This window comes from Capsicum annuum, chromosome 10, assembly GCF_002878395.1.
Source record: "Capsicum annuum cultivar UCD-10X-F1 chromosome 10, UCD10Xv1.1, whole genome shotgun sequence".
NCBI classification, from domain to species: domain Eukaryota; kingdom Viridiplantae; phylum Streptophyta; class Magnoliopsida; order Solanales; family Solanaceae; genus Capsicum; species Capsicum annuum.
Window position 1 is genome coordinate 27518316 of NC_061120.1, and position 13290 is coordinate 27531605.

The 13290-nt window shown below is 36.1% G+C and overlaps 1 protein-coding gene across 1 annotated transcript; it reads left to right on the forward strand.

Moving 5' to 3' along the window:
• The first annotated feature begins 378 nt into the window (after positions 1 to 378).
• On the forward strand, positions 379 to 4593 carry LOC107845536 (glycosyl hydrolase 5 family protein). The gene is made up of 4 exons (XM_016689913.2): positions 379 to 885; positions 2444 to 2691; positions 3369 to 3889; positions 3971 to 4593. The coding sequence occupies exons 1-4, from the start codon at positions 451 to 453 to the stop codon at positions 4471 to 4473; spliced, it is 1707 nt and encodes a 568-aa protein (XP_016545399.1). The 5' UTR covers positions 379 to 450; the 3' UTR covers positions 4474 to 4593.
• The last annotated feature ends 8697 nt before the right edge of the window (positions 4594 to 13290 follow it).

Here is a 13290-nt window from a genome sequence, read left to right on the forward strand (position 1 = left end):
ATCTTTTAAATTTTTTAAGTTGTTAATTATTGTGATTTATAATTTTTTTATACATATATTTTTGAAATATATAACAGATTAAACCAAATTTTTTTTACATTGATAGTCAATTATATTTTAAAAATAAATTAAGTTTTGAATTATTGTGATTTATAATTTTTTTTCTTCTATTTCAATTTAAGTGACACTGATATAATTTCAAAAGTCAGTCAGATATTTTATATCTTTCAAATTTCTTAAGTTGTCAAGTGATTTATAATATTTTTTATATATCTTTTAAAAATATATATCAAATTAAAAAAAAAATAAGACAAATAAATTAAAACGGAATAAAAAAATGTCATTTTGCCTTTAGTAGAACATATATAAATTGTCTATCTCCCCAGAGGCAAATGGCCTCAAGAGTCCTAAGAAATAAAAAGTAAGAGTTCTTACAAAACTAAACTAAATATGTGGAGGTCGCCATCATCATCCTCTTCCCTTTGCATCTCTTTCTATAGCATTCATCTATGTACACTTCTTTTGTTCATCAACCAACATTTTGTTGTAGTTTCATCACAACCCCTTTACACAAATTCAAGATGGATTGTGAATTCAACAGGGCAAAGAGTAAAACTAGCATGTATAAATTGGGTGTCACATATGGATGTTATGTTAGCAGAAGGGTTAAATCAACAACCAGTGAATGCAATTTCAAAAGCAATTATCAACATGGGATTTAATTGTGTTAGACTTACTTGGCCTCTCTTTTTGTTTACTAATGATTCTTTGGGTTCAATAACTGTTAGACAATCTTTCAAGAACCTCGGACTTTTTAGCTCCATTGTTGATCTTCAAGCTAATAATCCTTTCATTGTTGATCTTTCTGTCCTAGATGCTTACAAGGTAACACTTTTTTGTTTCGGATTTAAGTTATATGCACAATCATTATAAAACTTTTTACAGTATTATAAGTAGAATTTCACCAAGTTAGCTATGTTTTTATCAAATTACCAACTAATGTTTATTATAGAAACTTAATTATATGTAATTATTATCTTATAAGTTATGTTGCTCAGACTCCAAAAATAGTACCACACTCACGTCAAATCTTACAAAAATAATTACATTTAGAATTATCTGTTAATAATTTTTAAATAATTCGAGCAACACAATAACTTAATTTGTAAATATTTTTACATTGTTAATGCACAAAATTAAATGTGTATGTAAAATCCTTTAACTCATGGTTTTTTATTTGTTCTCTTTGGTCAAACAAGAAATGAGAAATTAAAGATAAAATGATAAAGTTGGTTAGAAGTCACATTTCATGGGACGCCTAAATTGTGCGATTACCATTTATTGTTGTCAAAAAAAGAAGTTATCATATATTTATTCCATCCTATAATTATTGTCCACATTTCACCTTCTCCAAATGGTGCCTATTTTCTACAGCATATTTATAATAATAAAAAATAATTTTCTGATGCTCCACTATTGTGATCATAGAAATATCCTATGTAATCTTCTATAAAGAATTGCTAGATTAAAGGAGTATTTTTTTCTCTAGAGTTACGTTGTATTTTTGGAATTGTAAATATATTTTTTATGCAAATATTACTTCATTAAAGTATTTCCTTGATGTTTAAATTAAATAGTACGACATTCCGTCAATATATAAGAAATTTATACATCATCAAACTATTTTTATTTATTAATAAATAATATATTTATTTTTAGAATTGTAAATCTCATATTTTAGAAAGATCTATTGGTATATATTCTTTAGCTGAAACACAAAATGGGGAATAACTTTGCAATTCATCTTGTTTTTCGATTTTCTTGAACTTGATGCGTATACTTTTGGAAAAGAATCAATGATGATTGTTTGATATCTAAAAGTAAAAATAAAAATAATCATATTATAATATTCTTGCCTGCCGATTCGATCTATTCTTTTCTATAAATAAATAAGTACCACTTAATTAATTTATAGTCAATGATGGTGTACTGATGCTGACCCCCAAAACAAACAAATAGTAATATTATGTCAACTTTTCATGTACGCCAATGGTCATTTAAAGAATAAAGAAAAGGTGTCATCTCAAGTCTAAAAATAACGCGAAGGTTCGAAGTATGAGAAATGCGCATTTAATTTCAGCATTTTCTTGTTTTTTGGTAAAATGTTATTTCAGTATCGATCTATACATTTGACATATTTCTCTAATTGAAAAAATATTTACTAGTATATATTTAGAAATTATATAAAATCAAAACTTTTTATTGCTAAAAATATTTTTAAATATATAAAAATATCAGTATCCAAGAAAAATTGTTTCTTATCAAGTAGTAGGAGTAATAATCTTATTGAAATATTATATTTCTCCTCTCTTAATTATATTAAAATTTCCTAAAAATTTATTTCAATAATATTCAATTGTCCATCTCATAAGGAATATGACAGGCAGTGGTGGCTAGCCTTGCAAAAAACAATGTGATGATCATATTAGACAATCACATAAGCAAGCCTGGTTGGTGTTGCAGCAGATTTGATGGCAATGGCTTCTTTGGAGATCAGTACTTTGACCCTCACCTTTGGATCCAAGGCCTTACAAAGGTAGCCACCACTTTCAAAGCCATTAATAATGTTGTAGGCATGAGCTTGAGAAATGAACTTCGTGGACCTTTACAAAATGTTGATGATTGGTATAGGTACAAACCCACTTCTCATTTCCTCACAAATGCTTTTTCTTTTTTTAAAAAAAAAAAATGGTCAAATCTAATATGCTTGTACGCATATTCCATCCGGAATATACTATCTCCTGCCAGCTATGTCGCTCGACCTCTTCAAAAATGTCGACAGTTGCGTGTCAGATACTTCAAAAGTAGTACATTCTGCAGAATCTGACATGGCTGCGACAACAAATTTGTAGAATCCGAGCTACATAGTCCACCAACATAAGTACGAGATAACTTTCTCAATAAAAATTATACATATACATGGGAAGACATCTTTTTGGTTTTTAATTCTACTATGATTCGAACTCTGATTTCCCATGGCTCGTCACAAATTCTAATTTAAGCCCGCAAAATAAATTTTACACTCCACTATACCAAAGTCTTTTGAGTCATCAATAAGCTCTCCCGGCATATTGTGTGTGTTGGGGGGATGGGGGTATATGTTGCAACTTGCAAGGAGCAGATACAGATGCACACATGCTTTTGGCTCAGGGCATATATGTAGAGGAAATTCTTTTAGAAAAATATGTTAAGTTTGAACCCATCGTCACAAAAAAATAGTGAATGTAGTAATACTCTGCACCCATTGAGTTAAGATCTGCCTTTGTTCACCACAGTACTAACTAAAATGTGGTTGTTGTTGAGCTTAGGTACATGCAGAAAGGAGCTGAAGCAGTGCATGCAGCTAACTCTGATATTCTTATCATTCTGTCTGGCCTAAGTTTCGACAAGGATCTTTCTTTCTTGCACCAAAGACCGATGAACTTGACATTTAGTGGCAAGCTAGTTTTTGAGATTCATCGATATGGTTTCACGGATGGAGACACTTGGTCAGCAGAAAACGCAAACCAAGCATGTGGAGAAGTGTTGAATGAAATGGTGAGCAAAGGAGCCTTTGTGTTAGAACAAGGCTACCCATTGTTTGTCAGTGAGTTTGGAGTGGATCAAAGAGGCACCAATGTGAACGATAACAGGTATTTCAATTGCTTCCTTGGACTGGCAGCTGAACTTGACTTCGATTGGGCACTGTGGACACTCGTTGGGAGCTATTATTTGAGAGATGGTATTATGGGACTCAATGAGTACTATGGTGTTTTAGATTGGAACTGGTTCGATATCAGGAACTCGAGCTTTCTGCAAAGGATCTCAGCCATCCGCACACCATTCCAAGGTATACACAGAACTGATAACGTAATTATCAATAATTTTTTCGAGAAAAAGGATTAAGTGTTTTAACTTTGTTGAAATGCAGGACCAGGATATACTGAGACTCATCCACATAAAGTAATTTTCCATCCTATGACAGGGCTTTGTATTCAAAGAACTTCATTGCTGCAGCCACTGGAGCTAGGTGCATGCTCTGAGGCAGAAGCATGGGGATATGCTCCAGCAAAAACACTGACAGTCATAGGAAATTACTTTTGCCTGCAAGCAGATAAGCTCGGGCAGCCAGTAAAACTCAATATGGTATGCAGTGACGATAGCTCAAAATGGGACATCATTTCAGACTCTAAGATGCACCTGTCTTCTAAGCTACAAGATGCTACTAGTGTTTGCTTGGATGTCGATCCCAACAATGTCATTGTCACACAAACATGCAAATGTCTGAGCACAAATGATACTACATGTGATCCTGGAAGCCAGTGGTTCAAAATAATTGACAGCACAAGGGCGACAAAAATTATAAAATCCTCTCTTCAAATCAAACCAATCATTCATTTTCTAGTGAGGAATTTCTTTGGAAGCTACATATGATAACATAGAGTAGTTTAGTTACTTGAAATTGAAACTTTTCCAATACTTAAATACTTATGGAATTGTTTGACAGTATCATAGTTTAAAGAAATCCATATGGATTATATCATTGCAGTACAAGTCATTCTTCCATGGCGTCTCCACCTTCTATCACTTGCACAATTTCTCTCAGTGGTGTAATCTTTTGTAAGGAGAACCTCTGCAAGCACAAACAATTCCAACTGGCCATATTAGAAAATTTTCATTCAGAATCCTAAATAACCATGACACCTACTTAATCACATTGAAGGTTGAGACAAGTTAGAACACTAAACAGCCTTTTTGGAAAAGGGTAACCCTTTTGTGGATAGGTACGGGGATTAGGCGATAAATGGTTTCTCAAGTACTCCGTGTTCCCCTAACAATCAAAATAAGAGTTCAGAAAACATATGCTATCAAAAAGAGAAGAATAGTATTATACACTCCATGCTGAAAATTCAGTCAGTATCGCTTGAAAGAGAGCATTATTTTTCCAATTAGGTTTTCTTAAAGGAGAGCTGACCTTTATTATCGCACAGATATCGACATTGCTCCCACTACCAAGGTCATTGAACACTCTAGAAAATATGGCCTCTACTACTAGTTTTATCCCTCATCCCTCTGCAACAGAATTCCCATCAACATTCAGGATTCGCAATACATTTACCAGCCAAATGCAGCAAAATACTATAGCTAAAAGAAACAAACTTACGCTCATCCCCTTCCGGTATTTTGACTTAAAAATGCCATTGTAGTGAGGGAACCAGAGCCCATTGTTGAATATGGCAGAGTATCAGTGGATCCATGTGGGTAAATCTGAGAGACAATGCATTCACCAAATAGTCAAAACTTCGATAACATTGGCAAAAAATACACACATATACATACTTAAATATTAATGTGAACACTACTTACTGTATGCAGATGTGGCCCTGTGACATCAACACCACCAAGGACCAAAGTAGTTGAGACATAGCCTTGGTAGCTGGTAGTGAGAACACAGTTAGCCTTGTTGGATTGACGTTTAATGAACTCGAAGATACTACTATGCCTCTTAAGGATTATTAACACTGTAAATTTACCTAAAAAGGTGGGACTTCAAAAGAGTAAGAGCTGTCACAACCCTGGATTCACGACCAGTGATACCTGTGGAGCTTCAACTGGGAACTAACCATGTCTAAAGAATAATAGATGCTAATTAAGAGACCACATAGATAGATATAGAGAGAGAGAGATGGAACATGATTTAAAACTTAAAGAGAGAGGTTATATTGCAAACAATTTCCAGAAAATGCTAGACTATGGGTAAAAAACTCATTACCGATCACAGCCTCTGTATCAACAGCTGTCCCAGATCCACATCAATCTATATTAGGAGCCATGTAATAAATTTTCTCACAATTTTATCTGCAACAATTGGTCCTTTAGTAGTCTGTGTGTCTTCTCTAAGGATAACACCATCCTGAAAAAGAATTATGCTTAAGAAGTTGATTATAAAAGCATCATCTCCAGTTTCTATGTGGCTTATACAGAATTGAACAGCGAAAGCAACAAAAGGTCACTTCTAACAAACATGTTATAATACGTGAAGTTAGAATTATTTGTAGAGTCTGTTGATTCATCATGCAAGGGCTCATAGAAAATCAGCCAGAGCACTATTGACAAAGCCAAACCATCCATAAAAACGACAGACGATGCTGCTTGAAGAACTGTAGTGGGTTGCTCCTCAACTTGGGACCTCTTTCCAGACAGACTCAAATAACAAGAACTAGGAGCACCTTAGTAAAAAGTGCAGGAATAAAGTAAATAGCAGACACAAGGATTTTATATGGAAACTCCTTGCTCAAGGGAGAAAAACCACAACCCGACTCCAGGATTTCTGACCACCAGTATATCCAAGCAACTTCTTCAATACAGACTCTAGACTTTCAGGATTAAAATCTTAATCCTATATCTCCTAGTAATAACTCTATTACAAGGAAAAAGCACAACAACTCTACTGCACCAACACACCAGCTAACTCTAACTGGAAAGCCAAGATAACTCTAGCTTGAGAATCACCTAACTCTAGATGATTACAGAGAAAAGAGGTTTACACCACAACACATAATAATAATCAAGCAAATAGAAGTAAGCAACGTTTAACATAACAATACAAAGACTCAAATGCAACAAGAAAAGAAAATACAACTTAATGAGCTATCAGTTCCCTATTGCAAAGTGAGTCTTTGATCCAAGAGCTTTAAGATATATTTTAGTTGTAAGATTATGGAAACTTCATTTTCTGGTTAGAGAAGATAAGCAATATATAGTATGACACAAGAAAACCTAGGAATGTCATTGATTAAGACAAAAAGGTGGCAACAACTTTTCACCAACTTTTGTACTTGTGTCCAGCCGTGGAGTTGGCTGTGATAGTGATAGGTAAGCCGAACCTGTTCCTTGAGTAGTAGCAGCTTTGTCATCACGCAATCTTTAGAAAATAGTTCCCTAACATGCAGTTTGTCAAACATCAAAACTAAGGACTTAATAATTTTCCCCTTTTTAATGATGACAAACCTTATGCAAGCATTCAACAACTTCAAACATCTACATAGCACACAACATGACTCAGCAACTTATGCCACCAAGTCTTCAACTCCACCAATTCCCCATGTCTATGATATCCCTAAGCATTTTTCACTTTGTTCCCCTTGTCTATGAACATCATGAGCACTAAAGTTCCCCCTGTCTATTATCCACCTTTCCTGCATACATGACTTTCCCCTTTACACACACAACATTATACACAACATCAAACATAATGTCCTATAGCTACATCTCATGCATATATAACTTCCCCCTTCACACACACAACATTATACACAGAATCAAACACAATGTGCTGCATATATAACTTCCCCCTGTCTATCATCCACCTTTCCTGAGTACATAACTTTCCACTTCACACACAATATTATACACAACATTAAACACAATGTGCTACAGCTACATCTCAACTTCTCCATTTTGGCATCATCAAAGAGGACCAAGCATAGATAAGCATACATGTTAATTCATGTCCATTGAGGCAATACTACCATATGCAAGGAAGATTAGATATAAATAAATGAAGTAATAACACAAAAGAAAAGTATTCATATAACAAATAAGCCAATATCAAACACTATTAAAAAATAGTGACCTAAAAAATAAAATGATAATTGTACCAATTAAAGAACAACCCGGTGCACTAAAGCTACCGCTATGCGTGGTGTCCGAAGAAGGGCCCCACCACAAGGGTGTATCGTACGCAGTCTTACCTTGCATTTCTGCTAGAGGCTGTTTCCAAGGCTTGAACCCATGACTTCCTGGTCACATGGCAGCAACTTTACTAGTTACTCCAAGGCTCCCCTTTGATAATTGTACCAATTGCATCCCAGAAACAACACTTAAGAGAGCAAATTTTGACAGGTCTTAACAACGGAGGGAGCTAAGGGGAAAAAGAGTAGGGACCAGGTTGGGAAGAATTCAAGAAGAAGGACCAGAAGCATGAGACAACTGCCTGAGTAGTAAGGTCATTCTTTCACTCTCAGCAGTATGGGCCTTGATAATTTATTCTGTTAATTCTTTATTTTTCTAAGTCAGGGCTTCAACTCTAGCTTCCAAATTCTTTACCCTTTCCTACAGGGTAGCATTGTCATCTTTCAACTTCCCATTTGAATTAGTTCCATCTCCCCTTTCTTTCACAGAAGTTGTTTTTAATGCAGCAATCTCAGCATCTTTCACAGCTATCAGAGCTGTCATGGAATCTAGCTCATCCCTCAACTTGTTTTGAGTATCTACTAATTCTGAACCAATGGACTTAGATTTTCCTCCTCCCCTTTTGGGAACACATTTATTATACTCGAAGGTGGTCATGTTGAACACCTTCTTGACAGAACTATCCTTTCCTTGTCCATATTCAACACTAAAGTAGGCAAAAACTCCATTTAACTAGCCTTTCCTTTTCTGACCTCTTCCTTTTGCTAGTAGTAACTTTTAATACTAGTTTCTTCACTAATAACCACTTCTCTTTATTTGTAGAGGCAGTTTCTTTTCCTCTCACCTTTGCCTTGGTAGCAGCAACATATTTCTCAAAATCAAATCAAGTGACTCATCTTCATAGTCACTTAGGCTTTCAACCATGTTATCAAAATCACTATCTTCACTATCCCTACTTTCATTGAACAGACTTTCAGTGTCTTCATCTCTTCATTTGAGTCTTTAAAATCCACCACTTTGTCATCAGTAGGCTCAATAGCATCTATCCCCACCTTCTTTGGCCATCTTCTTTTCTTAGTATTTTCCTTGCTCCTTCCAGGGCTTTTCTCATCAGGTTCTTGGGACTCGACCTGGTCCCGAGTGGTTTGATCGTTCGTGATGAGGCTTTGGTTGAAGAAGATGAACCCTTCTTGGACATCTTCCAATACAAAGGCTTATTAGCATCACTATTTGAGTTACCCTTTGCATCATTATTACCTGATAGGTCAAGAACAGGAGAAAGTACCTCATTCTCATCATCCACATTTTCAGGAGGGTTGTTTTGCCTTATAGTAAATAGTGTTTCAGGGGGATTTTCTCATATAGGTGATTCAGCAATCAAGGCAGTCAGATCTTGAACTCCTATTTCTTTAAACATGGCCTGGATATTAGAGGGAGTTTCCTTGGAGGTTGGTAGGTACTCAAACAAATTTTCATCTATTAAGGAACTACTAGATTTATTAAAAAACTTGGACTTGTGAAATGATGGGATTTTGAAGGAGAAATCAAATCCTGATGTGAAAAAACTGTTTGGTTAGGGTTTCAGGGGAAAGGGGGTTGTTTTGAAGATCAACTTCACAAATTTGGGTTTCAGAGGAATTAATTTTAGGGTCTTCTTTTCTCTTAGAGTAGGGATTGGTTTAAGGGTCTACACTGGCATCAACAGCATCCCCCTTTTCAAAGAGAAGATCATTTAGAGTTTTCATCTTCTCCTTTGAACTGTTATCCTTAGCAATATTGCATAGGAAAAGTGGAGTAAATTTTGTGATAGAAAATAACTCCTCTAAGCCATAAGGAATAAAGGGAGTGTCTATTACTTTTAATAGAATGAGTTTGTCCTTTTGTGAAGATGAAGATAGGTTTGTCATTGTAAGGATTTAATGAATTTGTGAAGAACGAAACAATATGAGGTCTTACGAAATGGTTTGGGAACTAATGAGGCTATGCAGAGAGAGAGTTTTTCAAAATGAAGGAAAAACATATGATTTTGACTTTAAATAAAACAAAAAGGGACAGTTCAAATTTAAAGAGGGATATGTCTGATAAGATGTGTCCGGTCAGATGGACGAGTCTCTTGGACTTAAAGTACATATGGTAGCTTTTAGAAGAGGCGGGAGAATGACGTGTCACATATCATTTAATATTTAAAACGGCCACTATTTAGGAATAGTAAATGATACTAACCTGATTAAGGACCTGGTCCCTAACTGATTCTTTGAACTTAGTCATTTTGTTCTTTTTACCTCCCCTTTTTACATCTTCTCCTCCTTGCCATGGGTATATATCTGCAGAACATATGAGACTGAATTAGATATATAATACATCATCTAACTAGGATACCTGCGTACCAATTAATAGCCATGCAAGGAGAATTATGAAAATAACCATCATTCTACTGGAACTCATCAACTCCACTCCTTCTTATTTCACACAATCAGTTCTCTACCAACTTTCTTCAAGATCTACCAATAAAATTCCCTCCAAAATAGTAAGAACATCAGCTTGGCCAGCCAAGTGCACAACACCACCAATATCAATACACTTTAACTTTTTTCAACTCTATTATCAAGGAGATATTGCCTCCTTCATGGACCTACAGCAAGAGGTGATCTTCAAGCCTACAATATTAGTGAAACCATCATCAACATCCTTGTGTTCACTGTTTCCCCTTGATTTGCACTGCATCATAAATCAGTTGTTAGTCTTGGGAACCCATTTCAGTCTGAAGATAGAGGAAAAATTAACTTCTTCCTCATCCAGCTAGGTAATCTTTCTTTATTTCTTCTTGAGGCAGTGAGGTTTCTCATGCTTCTCTGAGTTGCTGCTTTGGATGGACATATTTCTCTTGTGTGGCCATCTTTGCCACAATGGGTGCATAGAAGATTATCCTTGCTCCTTGCATATCTGACAGAAGAATTGGAAGTCTCACTTTGATTATGGTATCCTAAGCCTCTCCTACTACTGGACCCCTGGCTAGTGAAGGTAGTCAGAGCTTGTAAAGAAGTAGTCCACTTGAGAGCCTTTTCAAGCTCAGTCTTTACCGAAATAGTTCCCCTTCAAGGACTGAGTTTCTTTCAAGTGAAGCAGTTATACTAGCCTTAACTTCAGCTACGCTGAAACTGTATTTTGCTTCCTTTACCTTTTACCTTTGGATCATTCTTAGAGATTTCACTAAGTATCTCATTCAAAAGATCATTTTCACAGGAAAGAGTTTTGCATGTTGCTTGATGCTCAACCACTTGCACACTCAGTTCAACCATTTCTTCTTCATATTTTGTAAAATCTTCCTTCAACTTTGCTTTTTCATTTATGAGTTCAGTCACATGTGTCAACCACCAGTCCATTCCCCAACTAATGTGGTATTTTTTACCCACTTTAACACCCTCTCTCACGCCCAGGCCCAACTGGCATTGGCGCATGGATTGGGAGCCCAAAATAGGGATGGACCTGGCTCTGATACCATGTCAAAAATGGACTTTAAGCCTAACTCAACCTCAAAAGCTAGATCAAGAGGTGAGGATTACCTAAGTCTATATAAGCAAACCACTAGTCCATTTCCATCCAATGTGGGACTTTTTACCCACTCTAACACCCTCACTCACACCCAGGCACAACTAGCACTGGCGCGTGGATCGGGAGCCTAAAACGAGGATGGACCTGGCTTTGATACCATGTCAAGAATGGATCTTGGGCCTAACTCAACCTCAAAAGCTATCTTATGAGGGGAGGATTGTCCAAGTCCATATAAGTAAACCACCAGTCCATTCCCCAACCAATGTGGGACTTTTTACCCACTCTAAAAATATGGACACTCAACTCAATCACTACTTTCTCATATTTTTTAGAGCTTCCTTCAGATTCTCCTTGTCTTTAGTGAGCTCATTCATAGAATCAATCAGCACTGAAGCAAAAAATCTAAGCTTACTCAGGGAGTAGTTTTTTAGATTTTTCTTGATTTCTAGGAGAGTCGCTGGTTCATCTTTATCATCACCCGTATCTGCCATCAGATCAGAGAGTGAATCAAAACCTTGTGTTTCATATTCTAATACCATCATGGAGACATCTTCTTCTCTCTCCAATTCATCTGAATCACTTGAGGAATCACCCCAGGCCGCCAATACTTGATTTTCCACCTTGTCAGCTTCAGCTTTCCCGCTATATCTCACAAGGACCTAGTCCTTGTCCTTTTATTTACCAACAGTTTGCTTAGCATATTCCTTGTACTCAACCTTATGCATTGGGAAATCCTTAATGTCACTTGCCTTTCCTTCCTTGAAGTGCTTGCTGAACTTTCCTCTTCTAGATAGATCCCCTAATTTTCTCAAGGCTTTGAGAACTTTTTTCCAATATAGGTTATTTCCTCATCTTCAGTACTTGAGATTTCTTTAGTAGCCGTTAGAACCAGCTTCTTTTCCACCTTGGGCTCTACCTTTGACTTCCCCAGCTTCTTCAATATCTCATAGGTTTTGAGATTGCCAATAAGCTCATCCATGGTCATTTTCTTCAGGTTCCTAGATTCAGTGATTGCTTTAACCTTACTTTCCCACTACTTAGAAAGAATGCTCAGAACTTTGCGAACCTGTTTGATGTTTTTGATATCCTCTCCCAAGCAGTGAAGCTCATTTGTTATGGTTGTAAACGTGCTGTGCATTTCCTGTATGGACTCTTCCTCTTTCATGGAGAAGGTTTATATTGATTTGTCAGCATAGCCACTTTGGACTCCGTAACCTTATTGGTTCCCTTATGGGTTGTATGAAGACTGAGTATCGGATCTTATTAGCAAATTCACAGGCAGAGATTCTATTTCATTCATCAGGACCAATACCACGAACCCACATCTTCTTTGCCTTATAATTTTTCTCATTTTTTTCCTATCTACATCATCATATTCCTTCTTTGTCTTGGGAAATTGTGAAGTCACATAACCAACCTTCACTGACCTTGTAGGAACAAAAGGGTCATCCTCAATGACATCTCATAACTCTGAGTCTTCAGCCATAATAAAATCATGCATTCTTATCTTTCACTACCATAATACTCACATCTCACAACTCTGAGTCTTCAGCCATAATAAAATCATGCATTCTTATCTTCCACCACCATAATACTCACCATTAAATTTGGGTGGTATAGTGGTTAACTGACCTCTTCAAGATTGGGAGGAGCAGTCATTCTCAAGATCCTTCCGAGGTGTTAACCTTAATAGGAAGACCTTGCTATGATACCAAATGAAGAATTTTAATGAGTCACTCTTCAACTTTGGACCTGTTCCTAGACAGAGTCAAACAGCAAGAACTAGGAAAAATCTTACAAAAAAGTGCAGAAATAAAGTAAATAGCAGACACAAGGATTTTATGTAGAAACTCCTTACTCAAAGGAGAAAAAACACGACCTATATCCAAGCAACTTCATGAATACAGACTCCAGACTTCGGGATTAAACTCTCAATCCTATCTATCCTAGGAATAACTCTATTACAAGAAAAAAGCACAGCGACTCTACTACACCAACACACCA